This window comes from Triturus cristatus, chromosome 11 (assembly GCF_964204655.1).
Source record: "Triturus cristatus chromosome 11, aTriCri1.1, whole genome shotgun sequence".
NCBI classification, from domain to species: Eukaryota; Metazoa; Chordata; class Amphibia; order Caudata; family Salamandridae; genus Triturus; species Triturus cristatus.
In genome coordinates this window covers 397,421,811-397,444,736 of record NC_140594.1, presented here as the reverse complement: position 1 = coordinate 397,444,736, position 22,926 = coordinate 397,421,811, and the positions used below count along the sequence as shown (strand labels likewise).

Here is a 22,926-nt window from a genome sequence, read left to right as displayed (position 1 = left end):
TTGGAAGCCTAACGTTGCAAGCGTGAGAAGCCATATTCGGCGCGAGACCTGCCAAGAGCACAGGATATGGGATCCCATCACACAATTTCAGGGTGAAAAGTCTATATCACAGGGTGGCGCAAATGATGAGCTGCCCTGTACAACACACATGCCAATAGGCTAGGGTGACCAGATCTTGAGAACCAAAAACCGGGACATTTTGGAAAAATAGAATACAATTTTTGGAACAGAATGACAGCTCTCATCAACATAGGATCACAGCCGATGCATTAAGAAAAGAAATAAAATGTAGTTTCTACAACCAACATTATACCTATTAATTACATTGCTGCTAACTAGCACTGGTTTAGAACACCCAATAAAGCACTTCTCACTGTTTTCAGTTGACCCCTTTTAAAAACCGGGACATGAGCCAAAATTGCAGAAATCTGCCGGGACAGCAGATGAAAAACCGGGACTGTCCGGGCAAACCTGGGACGTCTGGTCACCCTACAATAGGCCCAATACAGACTGGAGACCCCCGATGTTGTAAACCAAAAATTGCTTTATTTCAGGTGCCTCCCGCCTAAAGTTGCCTCTGATTCATTTCCCGATTTTGTTTTCAAAATCTCAAACTTCCCAGTTCGAAAATGATGGAATGTATGCACAGCCAATGTCCATTACAAGGAGAAAAGAAGGAAAAATAAAATGATAATAACTGAGCCTTATTATCTTTTTATTTGTTCCTGCGTCTTTGGGGGCGGGGCTGCTCTACTCTCAGAGTAGGGGAAGGAGTGGTGGCATTCTGTAAAGAGCGCATGATTGTTTGACCGGCCCTCTCGGGCAGGGGCGTAGGAAGGGGGATGCCGTGGGTGCGGGCCGCCCCAGGTGTCATCACTGAGGGGGGTGACAAGATGGCAAACATATGTGTTTTAAACAGATATTTTTGCCATTTTGTCACCCCCCTCAGTGATGACACTTGTAACCCCTGGCTTGACAATATGGCAAAAATATGTGTTTTAAACACACATTTTTGCCCTTTTGTCAAGCCGGGGGAGACAAGAAATGTTCCGCACCGGGTACCACCTGAACTTGCTACGCCACTGTTCTTGGGCTGGCCAAAAAGGTCATGCACACTTGGCACGTTCTTCATGCACGCTGCATTACAGTCTGCATGGAGAACATGCCCAGGCCCCCATCTGAGCGCCGAACCATGGCGCTCAGACCAATCACAACCCTGCATTGCAGCGTTGTGATTGGTCAGGGGAGCCTGGGTGCTTCATCTTCCGGCTGGAGCAGAGGGACGATGACAAGAGACGACGCAGAGAGACGCAAGGAGGCAACGTATCTTTTTTTTTCCCCCACCACCACGCCCGCCTCGCCACCTCCGATCCGTGCCAGCCGCTACTGGCTACAGGGTCTGAGACCCAGAGGGAGCCGCCCTATTTAAAGCCCTAACTAGAAGTGTGCAAATTTGCAAAACCAAATGCTTTGTAACTTCACATCATTCTTTTTAAACTATGCCAGCTTTGCAAATCGTGAAGATGGAGAAGTTTCAAAAGCATGGGAGGGAAATAGGTGCACTCTGCAACAGCGGGGAAAGTTCCTGCTACTGCAAAGGGCAGTTCCAGGCCAGTTTGCTTTGCCGCTGATTACCGTGTGCTACTTCCAGCGTCCCAAGCTTCTTGCAATCCACTCCCTGCTGCCAAAAGTCTCAGGACAAGACTTCTGGCAGCAGGCAATAGGATGTATGACTCTGCCAAGCGGTTGCTATTGTGTTCCACAACTGCATCTCCCCGTGTCAACTTCTATGTGGTTTATACATGTGCTGTAATATTATTTTGTGTAACAGGGCCATTTTTGAATTTGTAATTAAATATTGTTTATGTGTTTCAAAAGAAAGGAATGTTCAGCCATGTCTGCTTTTCAAAAGACACAATTGATGGACGGAATGCAGAACAAATCAAAACATTCACCATGCCACCCCAGTCTAGACCTGGCTATATGCAAATCAGTCTAGACCCTGTGCCTCATGGGAACAGTCCAGCCTGAACTGCCAAGCCAGGTGCTCCCTGGACCGGAAACAAGCATCCTAGGACCGGTTTCGGGGTTTCACCCCTCTTCAGCCAGGATAGCTTGACTCCAGTGGCACAGTGAGCCCAGGACTCACGTCTGAGCATACCTGGAGCACTTAGGGCGAGAAAGCAAAAGACACAATTGATGGACGGAATGCATAACAAATCAAAACATTCACCCCCAGTCAAGAGATCTGGGTTAAATCCATCATTCTTTTGCTCACCATGCCGCCCCAGTTTAGACCTGGCCATATGCAAATCAGTCTTGACCCTGTGCCTCATGGGAACAGTCCAGCCCGAACTGCCAAGCCAGGTCCTCCCTGTCTGCTTTTCAGTCACTTCTGCTTTTTCTTTTTCAGTTCTGCCAATGGTGCTTTCCCAGTTACAGTGAAATGCTTTACGATTTGATGATTACAAAAGTCCAGCTGTGTAAGTGACTGGGAGCTCGTTCATTATGTTATTGACCCCTGAAGACAGCTAGATAATTTGAAGCAGGCGTTCGACAGAGCTCTAAGCTTTCCAAGGTCCAAGTGTGAGTAACTCATCCATCCAGTTCAGGTTTTCTTGCATTCTCCTAATTGTAGTGAGTTTATTCTTTCATAACTTCAGCATTACAAGTGCCAGACTGTAAAGAAAAAATGGCCTGGATCTGCTAGGCACACATAGATTTGGGAAACCACCACCCCCCTACACAATACAGCACCCCGCTTTCAAAAAACAGTGCAGCAATTTGCTGGGAGAAACAAGCTCTTTCAAGACATGGCGCCCAATCTCCCTTCACAGAATCTATGGTGCACGCACGCGGACGTCCATGGGTACTAAAGGCTTCCATATTGAGTGGGTATGGCAAGGTAGGACGTAAAAATACTGATATCTCTGGTAGTGGACTAGTACTCGCTGTACTTCACAGGAGGCGCTGAGCAACACAGAGGACAGACAACCACGTGGCATTGACAGTAGCTGCAACCCAGCTCTATATCTGTGCCATCTCAGTACTTACTTTGTAGTATTATTGCACTTTGAGCTAAAGAGAAACTGGGAAAAGGGAGAAATAGAGAGGAAGAGAAACATAAGAATGCAATGAAAATGCAGAAGTCTGAGAGGTGAAAGAAACTGCAAGAGGTAGACAAAGAGCTAAAGAGAGAGGAAGTGCAAGGTAGTGAAAAAAAAAGTTCTGGAGTGGAATGACTAGGTTGCCGAGGTAACTGCATCCCTGTCATTGGGTGGCCGGCCCTGGAGGAAAACCTTGGGCACCTGCACTTATTTTCTAAAGTACAGCTGCTACCCCTGGCTTGCTCTTTAATGCCCCTGGTACTGCTCATTCTACCCCTGACCTTAGGGGTCTTGAAGAGAGCAGCGGGACAGAAAGTGAACAGGGCTTTAAAGGCCCTCAGCAACAGCTGTTGAGCGGCTATGGATGGAACACAGGTTGACCCTTGTGATGTCATCTGGAGTAAAGAAGCATGTGATGTCACTTCCGCTTCTCTTGGCATTTTGGTGACTTGAGGTTCATGCAAATTGACCAACTGAAAGCATACAACCTTTATAACCTGAAGTGCGGCTCCGCTTTCTAAGGCCTGTGAGGGTTATGTGAGCTCTGCCGTCCAAGACCTGAAACCCCGGGATCTGTGCCAGTTGGGGTAGTTTGGGTTGCTGATTCCTGAGACTGTACAATGTACGTAACCTGAGGGACGGCTATCCCACCTGTGGTCTGGGTAATTTATGTGATGATGGGGACAGGCCAGCTGCCTGCGCATATACTGTGTAACCTGACGGTGGTGGTTGTGCCGTTGTGTGGCGTGTGAGGTCTGAGTGAGCCATGGAACATCTCAGGCTTGTGAGGTCTGACTGAGTTCATGGGTAGCTGTGCTGCAAACTGGGAGGTGAGAGATAGCTCTGCTGTCTCTGGTCTGTGAGATCTATGTGAGCGGAGGACTAGCTCAGGTCTGAGAGTGGTGTGTGAGCTGAGGGACAGATCTTCTGTCTCAGGCGTGAGAGGTCTGTGTTAGTTACTAGATAGCTCTATTGTAAAGAGTGAGCGGAGAGATCGCTCTGCTGTCTCTGGTCTGTGAGATTTGGGGGAGCGAGGGGACAGGTCTGCTGTCTCAGGCCTCAGAGGGATGCATGAACTGAGGGACAATCCTACTTTCTGGGGCTCACCATATGAGATCTGCGTGAGCCGAAGAACATATCTGCAGTCTCAGACTTGTGGGGTCTGTGTGAGCTTTCGTACAACCCAGCTGCTACTGTGAGCTCGAAGATACCTCTGCTGTTCCAGGCCTGAGAGTGATATGTAAACTGAGGGACAGCTCTGCTGTCGGAGGCTTGTGAGAGCTGTGTGAGCTGAGAAAACTGGTGACTGCATCCGAGCCATTAGACGCCGGCCTCTGGAGAGCAGGCTGTGCTTAGAAGCGTGAAATGGAAGAGTTTGCAACAGGAGGGGAGGAGGGGCGGCTTCGAGGAGGACGTGAAAGCGAACCCTTGTGTATAGCCCTCGCCGGTCTAGTGATCTGAAGCTGCAGGCGCAGACCTCCCATCTGAGGGGTGGGCGAGTGAGGGAGGAAGGGAAGCTTCCTCCGCGCATCTCCTGGGGTGGATATTGACAGCGGAGGAGCGCTCTGATTAAGCATCTGTTTAAAAAACACGCAACCCCCATGTTTCCTTCTTTTCTACACAAACCAGCAAAGTGAAAAACGTTTTGACTTCGCCTGAAACCCAAGAGGGATATCACCATCACTACAGTCTTGGAATCACACTGGTTGCCGTCGGGCTGAACCCTCTGCCCCCTACCACACGCTGACTGGTCCCATATTCGCTGACACCAGAGTGAGCGCTTCCGGTGGTGCAGAATAGTGAGCTCCACACTCACTGACACACAAGGCAGCATTCCCTAGCGTTACAGATCATTGGGCCTCACACTGATCGCACAACCTGAGCCCTTCCCAGCATCCAACCTACCTCCACTGACACCAGGCTCTGCTCACCCCAGTACTACAGTCCCACATTTGTTAACAACCAGAACTTTCTCCAGCACTGCAGTGCCAGGCGCCCCACCGCCACTGATACAGACCTGAGCTCTCTGAAACTACAGCCTGAGGAAGCCCGCGCTCACAGCCGCCCAGACATGGAGCGACACTCGTTCGCTCCAAACGCTATCCAGTACTGCAGTCTTATGGGCCCACACCCAGCGCTTTAAATGGGCCGGTACGGAGTACCGGCACTTTTTTATTTTGAGAGGGAGAGTACCGGAAGTTCTCATGAGAAATGCTATACTTTTAATTGGAGAGTACCGGCACTTCTCAGAAACAAGCAGGTACTCTGGTACAGAGTACCTGCAATTCTATTTTTCCATTTCAAGCACTGCCCACACCCACTGGCCCCAGGTTGTGCTTTTCCTCCTTGGCATTACAGCCCCTGTGGTCCACTCTCAGTAACTCCAGTCTAAATTCACCCAGTACATGAGCCTTAGGGAGCCACACCCACTGACCCTAGACTGAACTGCTCCAGTACTGGAGCCCTAGGGAGCCACACTCACTGACCCCAGTCTGAGCTGCTCCAGTACTGGAGCCCTAGGGATCCACACCCACTGACCCCAGTCTGAACTGCTCCAGTACTGGAGCCCTAGGGAGCCACACCCACTGACCCCAGTACTGGAGCCTTAGGGATCCACACCCACTGACCCCAGTCTGAACTGCTCCAGTACGAGCCTTAGGGAGCCACACCCACTGACCCCAGTCTGAACTGCTCCAGTAGATGAGCCTTAGGGAGCCACACCCACTGACCCCAGACTGAACTGCTCCAGTACTGGAGCCCTAGGGAGCCACACTCACTGACCCCAGTCTGAACTTCTCCAGTACTGGAGCCCTAGGGAGCCACACCCACTGACCCCAGTACTGGAGCATTAGGGACCCACACCCACTGACCCCAGTCTGAACTGCTCCAGTACGAGCCTTAGGGAGCCACACCCACTGACCCCAGTCTGAACTGCTCCAGTACGAGCCTTAGGGAGCCACACCCACTGACCCCAGTCTGAACTGCTCCAGTACTGGAGCCCTAGGGAGCCACACTCACTGACCCCAGTCTGAGCTGCTCCAGTACTGGAGCCCTAGGGATCCACACCCACTGACCCCAGTCTGAACTGCTCCAGTACTGGAGCCCTAGGGAGCCACACCCACTGACCCCAGTACTGGAGCCTTAGGGATCCACACCCACTGACCCCAGTCTGAACTGCTCCAGTACGAGCCTTAGGGAGCCACACCCACTGACCCCAGTCTGAACTGCTCCAGTAGATGAGCCTTAGGGAGCCACACCCACTGACCCCAGACTGAACTGCTCCAGTACTGGAGCCCTAGGGAGCCACACTCACTGACCCCAGTCTGAACTTCTCCAGTACTGGAGCCCTAGGGAGCCACACCCACTGACCCCAGTACTGGAGCATTAGGGACCCACACCCACTGACCCCAGTCTGAACTGCTCCAGTACGAGCCTTAGGGAGCCACACCCACTGACCCCAGTCTGAACTGCTCCAGTACGAGCCTTAGGGAGCCACACCCACTGACCCCAGTCTGAACTGCTCCAGTACTGGAGCCCTAGGGAGCCACACTCACTGACCCCAGTACTGGAGCCTTACGGATCCACACCCACTGACCCCAGTCTGAACTGTTCCAGTACGAGCCTTAGGGAGCCACACCCACTGACCCCAGACTGAACTGCTCCAGTACGAGCCTTAGGGAGCCACACGCACTGACCCCAGTCTGAACTGCTCCAGTACGAGCCTTAGGGAGCCACACCCGCTGACCCCAGACGGAACTGCTCCAGTAGATGAGCCTTAGGGAGCCACACCCACTGACCCCAGTCTGAACTGCTCCAGTACTGGAGCCCTAGGGAGCCACACCCACTGACCCCAGTCTGAACTGCTCCAGTAGATGAGCCTTTGGGAGCCACACCCACTGACCGTAGTTTGAACTGCTCCAGTACTGGAGCCCTAGGGAGCCACACCCACTGACCCCAGACTGAACTCTCCCAATACTGGAGCCTAAAACACCCACTGACTCGAGGTTGGGCTCTCCCGAAGTCGCATTACAGCCCCTGCGGTCCACTATCAGTGACTCCAGTCTGAACTCTCCCAGTAATGGAGGCTCTCGGCTCCACGCTCACTGACCCCATGCGCAGCTATCCAAGTACTGCAGCTTAACGTGTTTTCACTTACTGACCCCAGCAGGGCTATCTAAGTACCACAGATTAAAGGCCCCATTTAGACGGCTCCACTCAGGAGTTCCACCCTGACACCAGGCAGAGATCTGCCAAACTGTACAGACTCATGCACCCCAACACAGAAACTAGAACTAAGCCGAGGTTTTTAGTTCTAGACCTCATGGAGTCACTCACTGAAAGTAAGCTGTACTCTTCAGATATACAGGATGGTCAGTCAGCCTCTCACTTACACTGGGTGGTATTCATCTAATTCTACAGCTCCATGGCCCCTACACTCACTGGCACCAGGCTGAGCTCGCTCCTACTGCAGCCACAGGGGTTCCTCTCTCACTGACACCAGCCTGAGCTTTCCCTGATATTGAAGCTTCATAATCACGCGCTACCCCAAAAAATAAACAAAGTTAAGCTCTCTAACACAGCAGTTTAATGGGTTCCGCAACCACAGGCACCAAGGTGAGCGTTGTACTACAGATCTGAACCTGAACCTACTTTCACTACCAAGAAACTGAGCTCTTCATGTTACTATGTTTCCATGAGCCCCACACTTGCTGACATTAGGCTACTCCACTGTTCTACAATCTCATGGACCCCAGTCCCACCGACACCAGGCCGATACGTCCCAGTACTTTGGCCCATAATCCCCCACAATGCTACAGTGCATGACACTCATCTGCTTCATACCTGTGATCATTGCCTGGCCTGTGAATTGGCCGTACACGGAGGCCACGTGGGGGAAGGCACTGAAGGTAGGGGCGGAGTTCATCCCCGGCTCTCCCACACTGGTTGGCTGCAGGTCCGAGAAGGAGGGGCTACATAAGGAAGGCGGGGTGGAGCTAGCAGCGCGGCCATCTTGCGTTTCCTGCTTTATGAAGAAGGATGAATGTGGATCTGTTGAGAGGATGAGGGAGGGGGGAGAAATAGAAGACATGGAACAGAGATGGAATGAGAAGGAGGGTTTTACACACAATGAACAAAGCACAAGCCTGGAAGATGGAGGGGTTTAGACCACGTGCACCGGGGTTTATTCTATGTAGACAGAAGTGCTGAGGCAGTATGTAGTGGATGGAATTAGGGTACATTTATGGAAGGGATTAAAACATGTTTTGTGGCAGGGCTTAGGCAGTATGCCTTAAGGGCACAGTGACTGTACTTGTAGAAATGATGAACCACTTAGTACGGATGTTCAGACTATGTGTGCTGGAAAACTCAAGACCATGCTTTGTGTTGTGGTCGAGACAATGTTTGTTGGAGATGGTGAAACAATGTGTACTGGAGGGGCAGAAACCATAATTGGCAGGCGGTTCAGACCATATATTGTGGAGGCGCTGTGATCATGTACAGTACCAGTGCTGAGGCCATGTGTGTTGATTTAGATGAGATTAAGAGCAGTGGAAGGGCTGAGACCACCACTGGTGGATGGGCTGAGAACACGTGAGCAGTGAAGGGTTTGATACTAACTACGGTGGAGGCAATGGTGGGTCTGAACCCATGTGGGGTGGAAAGGCTGAGACCAAGTGTGGTCTAGGGCTGAAAACAAGACTGGCACAGGCACCAAGTCTTTGTACAAAGAAGGGGCTGAATACTTGTATGTTGGGAGAGCGGAAAGCGTTTATGGTGGGGGGTAGGTTTGAGACTACATATGTTTGAAGGATGCAATGGTCAGTAGTGGGCGGCTGTCTTGATGAGGGTTCGATAATGAATAGTAGTGTCCTGTGTCATCGGCAGCGAAGAGGTGCTGCAAATTATGTGGCAGGGAGTGATGTTGAATGGAAGGGCTAGTGATGCTGATGGTTGGGAGATGATGACAAGTAGTCGAGGTGGTTTTTCACAAGAGCACACTTTCAGGAAAGCCACAAATGAACTGGACAACAGCACCACCTACTCTCATCCGTATAATGGAGGTGTGCATACTGTTTAGGTCTGGCTTGACTGTGCAGCAGTTGGCCTGACCTATTGTAACATAAGATGGACTTTGACTCGGCGCAGAGGAGTATTTTGCTCTCACTTCATGCTATTTGCGATTTGACGTAGCATTCAGCCTCTTATGGAATATTGACATTTCAAAGCATGAGGGACTGTTTTACAACTCAATGGTACCCTGAATCATGAAAGATTAAATTATTTATCTCATAAATGTATTGTTTAGAGAATACAATCTTTTTCGTTTTGCTTTTTGACTGCTATAGGCCGTTTCAAAATATTTTAGGGACTCAAAATGAAAGCCAGTGTGTTGGCATTGCCAATGGTTGATTTTTTTATTGCACCAGCATAATCTTGCGTAAACCGCAGTTACTGGGCTATGTGCATCACATTGCTGCAATCTCGGAGGCCTGGTAGAACCAGAAAATATCTTGTAGGAATTGTGTACCTGAGCTGCACGTGCTAGTCGCGTTCACTGCTTGCCTTGAGAAAGTGTAATGATAATACATTGAGATGACATTCCTTTTATATGCAAGGGCTCAGCTCACAGCTTTCAAAGAGAGGACCGCCCTAGCTCTTTGCAACCACATAAGCGGCGGCATACGTGGCCTCCCTGCCACTACACTTTCAGCGCCAAGACGCCTCGCCATTCGAGCGCTTTACAAACATAAACATAAACATTATAAGTACATATCCTAAATGTTTGTGATGATTGGATGTGTTAAGCAGGAAAAACATGATGCCATTTTGCATAGCCCTTGCTAGAGGTGTTCACTTTCCCCCAAGTGTGGATCGGTGTACAGATAATAAACAGAACAGCTGTGTTCCCCTCTCAACCTCAGAGACAGAGCCCTCGAGAGAGAGGTCAGGGAGTGAGTAGGAATAGACTGAGTTCCACTCCTACCTCTATGGGAGAGCCATGTGTGAGAGAAACTCCAATGATCCAATGGAAACATTGACTTAGTTCTCATATCCTCCATGAACATCACCACTGTGAGGCCAATGAGTTAATGGATAAAGTGTCTACACTTTAATGACATTGCTTTGTTTTTCCCAAATAATTTAAATATGGCAAAATATGATGTAATTTTGGGGCTTATTTAGGGTTTTGGCCGTTTTTGCTCTATTCCGTCAGATCATCAGAGAGACATATGGCGCCCACCATATTTAGGCGTTTGCTCCAGACACACTCCTCACCTGCCGCGTGGCAGCTCCACTGAAGGTCTGGGGCTTTGCTGGCTGCGTGCCACGCTCAGTGCCCAAAAACAAACTCCTAAAGTGGGAGTTTGTTATTGAAGAAAAAAAAAATGGTCCTGAGACGTGGTGAGTTTTCGTTTAGCGCATGGGAGTCATGTCTTTGTTTTCCTGCTCAGGGCCTCCAGGCATTGGCTGGTGGCTTCAAACAAGGAAAAACTGTGAATGAACATCTGTCCTAAATAGGTCGGACTGTCTGAGGTACTTTGACCAATGGTCCAGTATCAGTCGGATTATGCTGTGCACGGAAAGTCTTTCTAGCGACCATGCCCGTGTTGACTCGAAGTCTAGCAATCAGTAACCATTGCGACAGATCCACTGATAGCAAACTGTGACTGCCACCCCATTCCCCCACCCCATATTGAAATGCAAGGTTCCCTGTGCCTCATAAAAACCCTAATCATAGCCATGAAGCCTTTAACACTGAATGCCAGGTGCCAGAGACACAAGGTAGACCTTGGGCACAAGAATATCTCGACTTTGACCACTAGAATTTAAGGTTCATGCGTGTTGCGGAAATGGGTATCCCCTACCCATGACCACAATTTAACAGGGACCTGGAGCATACCTGAGGCACCAGAAAATCCCAAATACAGAGTTTTTTTTATACTGGCGCGTTTTGTCCTCCACTAATCACAAACCACTACAAAGCGCCAAGGGAGGCTCTATTGTAACACTGAGCGAGCAATACAGCAACACAAAAACATCAAACAAAATGCAAAAGTCTTTTTACTCCAAAACGTTCTCTTCTTCTCAAAACCACAACCAGATCTACACATCCTTATCAGCAATCTCAGCTTCCCTCTGCGTTGTTAGCTCTTGCTATGTTTTGCAAAGACTATTTGTAAACTAGTGTTACACTTGAAGAATCTGTATTCCATCATTAAATCCAAAGAGCCAATATCACTCGTCTCTACTTGGTAGCTCACTATTGTAAAACTGTCTGCTTGGCTGCCTAGTGAAACGCAAAGCCGAGTAAGATAGACATTACGGTTACGAGGAATTCAGAGACTTTGCAAATGCTGCCCCATACGTTAACATAGCTCGTTCATTTGATAAGAAGTTACTATCTTTGCTTTATTATGCTATGTTACAGAAACATTGTTTGAGGTCAAAGTTTGTATTTTATCATACGATTGACCATAGTTCCCTCCTGTGCCCCCTAAACTAGATCAGAGCTGGCCCACCAGAACTAGTTCTTTGTATTTATTTTCAGATTCGAAGAGGTTCTGCAGACAAGCGCACAGAAGACATCTAACTGGGGCCAGGACTTTGTGTTACAGTTTTGCACAGTTTGGAATGAGGCATAGGATTGTGAGGTGGGCTTTTGCTGTTCAACATAGAAGATAAGAGGCTCTACTATCCTGAAGTCTGCCACCACTGAATATTGGCATCTGCAATACCTCTGCAATAAAGGCCTATACATTTGATTCACCTCGGTATGCTCCTTGTGGATGTGATTTTATTTCCTTGTATCAGTGGCACCCTGAAAAACTGATCTTAAAGTAGTTGGAACAGAAAGTGGTGTCCACCAACAGTGCGTTTTGCCCTTTGTCACTGACTACGGTTTCCCCAGAGGCCCTTTACCAAGAAGTAGGTATTTAGACTCTGGGATACTTTCTCCTTGCCAAACAGAAATCTACCTTTTTGTTGTTTGGGGATCCCAGTTTATGTTTGAGTTTTTGTGCTTTAATATCACAGAAGCTATGGTTCAAAGACACCACGCTCGCCCCCTTACACCAATGGCACTGCAAACCACCGCAAAACTAGGCCAAAGATGAAGCTTCCCCCATCTACACTCATTTAGCAAACAAGACTACAGTAAAAGATCTGAGATGCACAGCTTTCCAGAGATTGTACAGTACTAACAATCCCCAGCCTGCAGTAAAAGGTTGTCCATAGTCTTCAATGCTACTGTGACTATACAATCTTAGTATGTAAGGCTATAAAACATTTTGATGCTTTATCTCAGAAACTGCTAGTGCCTCCTAATTTGATCTACCTGCCATGATTTTTACTCACCCAACATATCTAGTTGCAAATAAAGACCCCTTCTTTGTTAAAGTTATAACCCTGACTGGGCAGAGTCTTTTAATGGGTGGTGTTAGTTTGCATCATCCTGTGTCTGTGTGATCCAAACTGTCATCAACTTCTAAAACGAGCCTTGACGTCTTGACTACTCTTTCCCTTGGAGAGTCAAAACCCGAATGAGCTGCCTAACTGTGCCCTAGGCCCTAGCAGAACCACACCGGAGCATCATACCTGATACAGCTGCATAGGCCTGGTGCGCAGACAGGTTTCGTCCAAGGGGGGTGCTGGAAGGAGTTAGAGTCGGTTTCCCATCATCCATTGCACTGTTGAGTAGAGGTAGTGGATACAAACTCTGGAAATAAAGAAAAAATCAAAGCAATCAGCTATCTTGTAAAACACATATGGTATATATTTGCAGAATGAAGATGCATGCACTGGAATAACCTCAAAAGGGTTAAAAGGGGACATGGAGATATGTAAAAGGCTTCTGCTATCTTTACTTCCTATCAGCTGCTCATCCACCAGGTTAATGACTTTAAAGTGGTGTGAAAACCAGCTTCAGACCTTGAACGATAAACTTTTCTGATCCAATAAGCATGATTTTACTTTCATTGAGTGGGTTGAGCTTCCCCACGACTTGCTCATTTTTTCTTTGAATGCCTCACGCTTAATTTTGGACTGCTTGAGTTTCATACTGGATAGCTGAAAAACGTCTTGCGTTGATGGCTTGAGGATTATTTGGAAGAATTGATCATTTTTTCCTAATGGCGATAGAGTCTTCCTTGGATGGTTTAGACTTCCCCATAGTTAGCACCAGCATTCTCTCAGATATTAGCATCCTCTTGCTTCGCTGAAGCATTTTCTTAGATTGTCCAGACTTTCCTTTAGATTCCTTAACTTTCCATAAATGTATAAAGCGTTCTCTTGAAGGACTCATGCTTCCCAAAGATTACCCAAGTGTCCATTGTATATCACAAGGTTTCTTGATATGGCTTAAGATTTTTTCAGACAAATCAAGTTCCATCATTAGAATACAGAGATTGGCCTCTTCATTATTTATTGCTCTTTATTCATGAAAGGGGCATTACACTGCACACTGAAAAATGTCTAGATACTACCCTTCAAGAAGACACCCACCTTCACACCAGTGAATTTTCCAACTACTTCCAGGCCACCCACATCTCCTTCCCAGGAAGAATACTGGTAAGAGCTATAGCAATACCACTTCAAACATTCATCGATTGACACCACATTCTTCAGTCCTATCCGGCAAAATTGCTCCACAGGTGGATCACAAAAGCAACAACCACCTTGTTAACTGATGATGCCCTCCAAATGACTGATAAAATAAATATGTGTCTCTTTGTTCCTAACTATCACCAGTAAAGGACTATAACTACATGTTTCTAAAATAAAATTGTTCCTTCCTTTCAGATACACAGTGTTAGTCCAGATCGAACTCCACATTCTCTCCGATCACACCATGTACTGCTCCCCCAATGCATCATCTTCTTAACAAATCTGTTCATACAATTGATAGAAACCATTCCGCTTCTCCTTGCTAAACCAGAAATATCACTGCATCAGTATACATCTTTATCTCAGGATTTAATCAACAAAACCATATTCTGGGCAAATGTATTTCTCTAACACAAAGCCTTATGTCCATTATCTACCAGTGGTTAAAACCCAAACACTCATATCAATACAGAATACTAGTTCTGGCTCTCTGATAGGGCTGTGTATTACTTTTGTTACACACAATCCCTAGACTTCATTGTTGTCTTGTAGCTTTCCTCCAGCCATCACATGAGCAAGAAGTCACAGACAGTTTATCACATGTTCAGTTTCCTCTTTAAGATCATGGCCTATGTCCTCTGAGCAAGGCATGGCCAGGGTTGGACCTGGAAGGTCAGATATGTGTTGGATTTTCAGAATAACCTTTGACTGTTTCAAAAAGTTCCAATTAAATTTATGTAGGTTTATCATATATCGATATCCTGAAAACTGGCATGGAGCCAGTCGTCCTGGACCTAAGTTGAACACCAATACACTAGCTACTAGTTTAATCCGAAGTGGATGGAGACACACACTTATTACCTGACTTGTGACACTTACAACACTATCCAATGCAGAAAGGCACTCATCCCCAGCTATTCACTCAGTCGCTGCATCACACCTGTGATTCTGTATAGTCTGTGACACCCTCTCGTGTAATTAGTGTGCTATACAAATCAATATAACATAACACCAGTGCCTACTCCTACCTACTTCTCCTTCCTTTTACCCTTTTAGCAAACATTGTCTATGCTCCATGATCAATACTGAGAAAGATTGATGAGGCAAAACACAAGAGCAACTAATTGTAGTGCATACAAAACAAAGTATGTTCCGCAGACGTATTAGGTTTAGTAGGAAGTCATTATTTTCTCCTTCCTTTTACCCTTTTAGCAAACATTGTCTATGCTCCATGATCAATACTGAGAAAGATTGATGAGAGGCAAAACACAAGAGCAACTAATTGTAGTGCATACAAAACAAAGTATGTTCCGCAGGCGTATTAGGTTTAGTAGGAAGTCATTATTTTCAGAGAGTCCTTTGTACACAAACAGCCAATGTGTTTCACCCTTCACAAGGGCTTCTTCAGGGCAAAGGTAAGATGGCCAGAGTCATGTCTCGGTTAACAGAGTTCAGCAATATGTGTTATTTGAGAAACGTCACTGTTGTTGGACACTATCTTCATTCATGAAGCGTGAGTATTCAAAGATCCTCAGTCCAATTTGAACATCTGTCGTCAAAAAGGAGAAGAGCTAGGTCTTGTGGCATAAATGAGCCTCCGGTGTAGAAACCCTGTCCGGCAGCAGCAGCAGTACCATAAGATTGTGCCGTGTACTGGGAATCACTCAGTTAAGAATACTTCTGGGTTTACTATAAACTCTTCCACCATGTCTTTCCTTGAGTTCGGTGTTAGGGTTGCAACATTTGTTTTGGCTGACGTTACTTAAACTTCAGTGCTATCGAGACCCTCGTCCTCCATGTTTTCTATTGTGCTAAGTGTATCGACGGTGTCATATGTTATGCCTCACTCTGTTCATTTACGTTCTGTGCTAGACACAGCCTATCCCCCCTGTATTATACTGCAGTATGCCATGACACTCGTGACCTTGCTATATACTATGCTTTGTTCTGTTAATCATCTGACAGTGATGTGTACCACACTCAATTGCCCCTTAAATCTATGCATGCACTATAAAAATACCTTAAATCAGACCAAGTAAAAATGTACCGCTAGGTGCTGACTGGTCTGTGTACATCTCTTCAAGACAGTTTTGCAGCCCCCACTCACCTGCTCCCCTTTAGCATGGCTGGGTGAGGCATATGCTTCTGGATAGTGTTGCCTCTCGAAGGGACATTCCATGGCTTCAAGGTGGTGCTGGCTGAAGGCGTCTGTTCGCAGGTGTTTCCGGGAGACTCCGCTGCTACCCTGCGAGTCGAGGCTGAGTCGGCAGCTGTCCTGGTCACCTGCAAATAAGGCCAAATATACTGGTTGTTGCTTTGGGATAAAAACATTATGAGTAGGAGTAAGGATCGGGGGAGAGAGGTTTGTGACAAGGGATAGGGCTTGTGTTCCTGCTGACACAGCTTTCATCCATGGCAAGGCAGGGTTAATACAAAAGTAAAACTGACACTAACCCAACAAAATGTTCAAGAAAGAAGTCCTCACAAAAAGGACAGAGTCCCATCACCCACCGAAGTGGCATGCTTCATCATCTGGGGCCTCCTCTTAACCGCACCTAGTGCCGTTACGGAGCTACAACTCCTTGCCAGTGTCAATAGGAGGAGCTCGCGGATGTTTTGAGGTGTATCAGGAGGACTGAATCTCCAAATAGACAAGGAAGCTACCTAGCGTGTGGTGAAGTATAATGTGGAAAAGGTGCAGTGTGGATGACCAGTGATTTAAAATTAACTACCCAGAGAAAAATAAATGTATTCAGTATCCCTGGGTGTTAACATAAAAAACATGAAAGCATATACTCGGTAAATCTCCGAGTGCATCAATATCATGAAGCGGTCTACTGTTTCAGCCATATGTGATAAAAAAAGTGTAATCGTGGCTTTCTTCAGGATCATATAACGATACTACTGCAGCTAGAGTAAGTCAAATGTGAATCCCCGATTTGGTGCGGGTGATGATTGATTCTTCCTGCAGTATCGTTCATTTACGAACACACAGGTACACCAGTTGGTTTTATCGTTCCTGGTCTTGGGATTAATTCACATTTGATTTACTCTAGCTGCAGTAGTATTGTTATATGGTCCTGAAGAAAGCCACGATTACACTTTTTTGATCACAGTTGGCTGAAACATGTAGACCGCTTCATGATATTGATGCACTCGGAGATTTAGCGAGTATATGCTTTCATGTTTTTTATGTTAACACCCAGGGATACTGAATAAATTTATTTTTCTCTGGGTAGTTAATTTTAAATCACAGGTCATCCACACTGCACATTTTCCACATTATACTTCACCACACGCTAGGTAGCTTCCTTGTCTATTTGGAGATTCAGTCCTCCTGATAAACCTCAAAACATCCGCGAGCTCCTCTTATTGACACTGACAAGGAGTTGTAGCTCCTTAACGGCACTAGGTGATTTTAAGAGGAGGCCCCAGATGATGAAGCATGCCACTTCGGTGGGTGATGGGACTCCGTCATTTTTGTGAGGACTTCTTTCTTGAACATTTTGTTGGGTTAGTGTAAGTTTTACTTTTGTAAAGACCCGTGGACTTTTTGTTGGTATACATTAAGTAAGTAGGGGATGTGTCCGTGCTGGTCTCTAAATTTCCCTGCGACCCTCTAACCAATCGGTGTTGTTTGATAAGGCAGGGTTAATGCCCCAGCAAGAACAGGGCCTCTTTCCTAGGAGAAGGTGAGGTCTGCCCCCAAGGAAGAGCTGGACCTGCTTTTCAGGAGGAGAGAGTCTTGAATCCTTGGGGTGGTGGTGCCTGCTGTGCAAGGAAGACCATGGCAGGCTTTCAAGGAAATGTGGAGCCTTGCTGCCCTTGGATCCCAGGTGACACACGAAATATGGACCTTCCACTTAGACAAAGTCAGACCTGAGGTCTTTTGTGTAATTTTGTACATGTCCTATCCATGCCCTATAGAATTAGGTGATCTGTGGTATTTAACAAACAACTTCTTGCCTTCTCACTTCCGGTGACTAGTGTGATGTATAGCCCGCTCATCTCTGCTTCCGACCCAAGGTAGAGTCTCATATATTTAGCCAGCCCCGTCATAGCTCTCTGACCCTACCACACCAAGTATATGTAGTGAGAAGATGCTTTGAGTAATATTCGAATGTGCCTAAAGCTATGCAGAGAAGGCTTTACTGACTTATCTCTTCATCCTATAGAATTGCCAGTACTGAGCAGGACAAGCAGCTGACCACATATTTCTGAATAAAGCCACCTGGGATCAGTGAAGAATCATAGAGTGAAAAGGTAAAACTGGTGTGAGGCACCCATTAATAACAAACCCATATCAAGACCAAAGACTCACTGTCGTCCATTTTGCGTTTGCCGTCACCAGATGAGGGGACAATGCCAAGAAGCCCGTTGATCGAGTAGGTGGATCCCAGCGAGTCAGACTGCGGGGACTCGGGCGGGGTGACTGCAGAGCTCGGAACTTTGAAGAAAAGAATCTATATTTAGCATTTAATTTTTATTTCATTTCGTTCAATGGTGCCCACTTGGCCAAAGCAAGTGAGAGCTGAGTAACATAACAACAAAATAAATACATTTTATCCAAACTAAGCAAAATATAAACAGTTAACGCTTCACATAGTAAAAGGAAAATAGACAGATACAAATAGGTAAAGTGTATTTATAATTTCTTTCTTAAACAATCCCCTTAAATATGGTCAAAATTAATTGGAAGATAATTTCATAGCGGCAAGACCAACATTAAAAAAATTGAGAATCCATTCGTCTGAGAACTGGATCACTGGTCCATTCTGAGATCAAGAGTTAGGTTAGGCCATGTGTAGGAATTCTCTACACAGGGTTCAGCAAGCCTCTTTCCACAGCCGCTACGAGCATGGGGAGGCATTCTGTCCAAGGGGCAACACTGAAGCTCTCTCAGAGAACACGGTGAAATTCCGTCCACGGGTGCCAAGTACTCTCCTAAAGGCTTTAGAAGCACATGGAGAATTTGATCTATAGAAACCCAGAGAATCTTCCTCATAACCACATAGAGCTTTTGAGAAGTTGCTTTACGGGGGGGTCAGTGAACGTTTATCAAAACCTCTGAAGCATAAGAGACATAAAGCTAATATTAACTCAGCTGGGCATAAAGTGTACCTGCAATGTAAAAACATGTTCTATATCTGGGTGTTTAATATAATCATGACATATAGCCAGTGTGCGTTTACCATTGGCTCTGAACCTTAGTTCAGATTAAAAGTCCATGGAAGTCTTTTGGAATAAGCAAACTAAGACAGAACGAGCATACTGATGGGTTGAGGTCACACTGTGAGTGTGGGTAAATGCCCACTGACGAAGGCAGAAAAAGAACACGGAAGAGGTCGATGGCTGCCCACCACTAGGCCAGGGGTTACACATTCTCAAGGCCTATCACCAGACCTGCCCTCCATAGTAGAAAACATTTATGGGCCCACTTGTCTGAAAACCCACTGCTGCGTGAGTCACTTACTCAGATTGTGACCTGGACTGAGACCCTTGGAGCCCACGCAGTTGTCCATCGGCAGGTTAAAGGGCTGTTGCACCTTTGTGCGGATGATCCTGAGGTAAAAAATACAAGAGGAAAAGGAACATTAATTGTAACATATGAAGAAAGTTGAACTCTATTTGCATGGGTTATGAAAATGTTGTACACACGATTAGTGTTTTATATCTCTTTGCATGTACTGTGACGAGTTGATCTGTATTTCACGTGCAATTATGTTTTTTCACATGCGATGATGTGTTAGTCTCTGAGTATCAAAGGTTTTGAGAAGTTGTTTTGTGTTTACTCATAATGTCTGGTTAATCTGTGTTTGCATTTATCAGGGGGGGATTGCTTCTGTTTTTCAACATGCTGAGACTTTTGACTATGTTTACCTATGCTAAGAGAGATTGACGTGTCTGCATATGCCATGAGTGCAATAAGAAGTTGGTCTTCATGTTCGCATTGCAAGACGGTTGATCTCTGTTTTCACATGCTTGAGACTTTGAGTCGATTGTGCATATGACACGAGATGTTGTCTATGATGGCTTGGACAATGAGTGGTTGATCTGTTTGCACTTGTCTTGAGGGCTCGATAACTGAGTTTGCCTGTGCTGTGAGTGAAGTACCTGCATTTCCAAAGGTCATGCATGCCTTATATGTCCTGTATTTGGTGTAATGGGTTGATACCCAGACTTGGGTATGCTGTGAGAGTTTGGTTTGTGAGTTTTACTACTGTCTCCAGGTCTGACCTGTTGATTGAGCTGACGCTGGGCACAGTGTCGTTATCGCAGACCCCTTCCGCCAGCAGCCGGTCTCGGATCTCCCAGGCAAACATTGTGGGATTCTGCCGTTTGTAGTCACCAATCTTCTCCACAACTTTAGGGGTTGCCACCTTTGGCTTGGAACCACCAATCACGCCTGGCCGTATACTTCCAGTCTCGTAGTACCTACTCCAATAGAGAAAAGAGTATCATACTCAGTACAGAACCCTCCATGGGCAGAATAGGGTTGAGTGCCCTCGGAAACTCTGGTGGAACATCAGATGTGAAAGAAAGAGTCACTGCAGCCTTTAAGGCCTGCAAGTCTATGTAAGACTGCACTCCAGGGAGTGCCCTGGATTGGGGCACTAATAACTTGATATGAGCGCCAAAGAGCCCCCACAATGCAATTTCTCTCAGAGACGCCTAGTGGTATAAAAGGGTATAACCCGCATTTCCTTGTATACCCTTAATGGTATCTGTAAATCTTATTTTGTCAGCCTTTCAGTAATTGCTCAGTTATTCCTGTAGCAGTGGTACTAAGCAGGACTTGACTGGGAGCTAATGTAGACAGAGAACACATTTTAATATTAACAATTTGCTAGACCGAATAAGAGCAGCAAAAATGCCTGGCCATTCCAAAGAGATCTTGTGATAATTGTACCCCCCAAAAATATTTTTTTAAGCAGGACAAGTTAATAACTGTACACACAATGTCCCATGTATAATGGCAAAGAGCTGAAAGTTTAACAGAAAATATTAAAAATGACTGCTCCAGTACCTCGGGATTTTGCATTATTTCTCTAACACAGCAGTTCATATAGATGGCCAGTTAAAAATAATGAGCCGTTGCTCTAGGGCTCCATTTTTGGTTGGATGAACTGGGGAACCCTCAGTCTACAAAGCACTGAAAGGAATACACTGGTCTCTAACCTACCAGACGTTTTCCCTGTATCTCATATAGCCAGTCCAGCCAGACTGCTAATGCCGTCACTGCTAGTGGCCTGGTTTTTGATGCAATAATTCTTGCATCAATAAAATCTGACACTGAGGTGTTGCGCAATGTATTGGATGTGATATTTTTGCTTTTTACGAGTGTACTCGTGAACTGGAGCATAGCATGCTTACCACACCAAAATCCTCATGTCCCAGTAACGGCTTGGCATTTCTCTACCTTTAAATCCAGGAAGGTTGGACCTTCCAAAATTTAACTAGGCATTCATACATACCAGGTGTAATAAAAACGTCATAAGTAATATGTGCGGTAACAGGAGTTACCATACACAGTAATTATCGGCGCACTTGTCATGAAGGTCTCAGAGTCTGACAGTCTCATTATAGATGCAGTAATCCTTATAGCAATCTCTTAATAGTTCAGTACTTTGTTGCTTCTGAACTGTGTTTGTGCTAAACAAAAACTTCACATACAAATGGATAGATCAACAATCTTTAAAAAAATCTTTTGGCAGTTCTAGTTTATTCTTACCAGCCTCCTAGTAAACTTAGGGCCTGTTACACGTTTGTGTAATAGGACAGTCCTATCTTTTTATGTGCAGAGACTCTGCACTCGTAAAGATACTACTCGTTATTGAATACCCAAAAATTGTAAACGTACAGAAAAGTGTAAGTTGACCTTTGTGAATAAGGCCCTTAGTAGTCTTTTAATACTGTTTGTTCTCTACTCATTTCTTAGCATCATTTATAATCTCTTAGAAGTCTTTAGTTAGTCTCCTGACACCTAACTAGTGTTATAAATCCTTTAGAAGTTCCCTGCAAGTTTTAATACTTTTCCAATACTTTTTGACACTCTAAGAGAGTGTTTTTGTAGGGTTCTGGTACACCAAAATAGTGTCTAGTATTCGTCTCTTACCTGCCCAGTATTTTGCTGACACAGCCGTGGCTGACTCGAAGCTGGCGCGAGATGTCGCACGGCCGCACACCCTGGTGTGCCAGGTCCACTATACGCTGCCGGACCACTTCTGGAAGGGGGCGTCCATTCACAAAGGCCCCTCCCAGCTGGTTCAAACCCCCATGACCTATGAAAGAGGGTAAAGATAAAGACTAGTGTTAGCGTATATTTGATTAACAGTCACATCTGGGCTTAGCAGAGGCTGCTGGACATGGAGGACACATTGGATGAAACAGATAATGTTAAAGATAGCTGAGATTCACTATATATTGATGAAACCTAGGGTACAAAAGCAGCGACAGACATAGCTACGATTGCCCAAGTAAACGGATGACACCTTGGATATACCAGACGTGCTGGACAAAGATACCCAGGTGTGTATGGTGCATAAAATAGACAAGCAATGTAACAGTTAATTGGGATTACCCAGGCATAAATGCCACATAGGTTAGACAAGCGATGCTACAGGAAGCTGACATTATCCAGGCAAGGACAACAGACAGGATAGACAAGCAATGGTAGAGATAGCTGGGTTTACCCAGACATGGAGGACGCATAGGATACACAAGCAGAGGTACAGCTAGCTAGCTAGCTAAAACCTTCTAGGTAGAGACAGAGCATAAGATATAGTGGACATGCTACACATAGATAAGATTACCTAGGTACGTAAACATAACATATATGAGCAGTGCTAGAGATAGTTGTGATTATAAAGAAATACTACTGATACATATGAATGAAGCATAGGTTAGACAAGCAATGCTAGAGATAGGAGGGATTACCCAGAGAAGATTGACACATAGGACAGGCAAGCAGTGCTACAGGTAGCTGGGATTACCCAGGTGTGATTGACACATGGGACAGACAAGAAGTGCTAGACGTAGCTGGGACTACCCAGGTGTGATTGACACATCCACTATAAAAGCCGTGCTAGAGGTAACTGGAATACCCAGGTACGGATGAAACATAGGATACACAAACAGCACTAGAGGTAGCTAAAATTGCTAGATACACAGGATAGACATGAGGCGCAAGAGGTACCTTGGGTGACCTAGGTAC

At 46.1% G+C, this 22,926-nt stretch overlaps 1 protein-coding gene across 6 annotated transcripts in view; it reads right to left on the bottom strand.

The window, feature by feature from the left end:
- PAX8 (paired box 8) overlaps window positions 1-22,926 on the bottom strand; it is a 133,431-nt gene that overhangs the window by 47,417 nt on the left and 63,088 nt on the right. For 2 of the 6 annotated variants that reach the window (XM_085635370.1, XM_085635372.1), the window contains exons 4-10: window positions 21,829-21,994; window positions 19,950-20,150; window positions 19,186-19,274; window positions 18,034-18,159; window positions 15,820-15,995; window positions 12,705-12,825; window positions 7,950-8,156 (exon numbers count right to left, since the gene is read on the bottom strand). In XM_085635370.1, the coding sequence (XP_085491496.1) occupies window positions 7,950-8,156; window positions 12,705-12,825; window positions 15,820-15,995; window positions 18,034-18,159; window positions 19,186-19,274; window positions 19,950-20,150; window positions 21,829-21,994 (1,086 nt within the window). The remainder of the gene's footprint in view (window positions 1-7,949; window positions 8,157-12,704; window positions 12,826-15,819; window positions 15,996-18,033; window positions 18,160-19,185; window positions 19,275-19,949; window positions 20,151-21,828; window positions 21,995-22,926) is intronic. The other 4 variants (XM_085635371.1, XM_085635373.1, XM_085635374.1 and 1 more) reach the window with 2 other exon arrangements.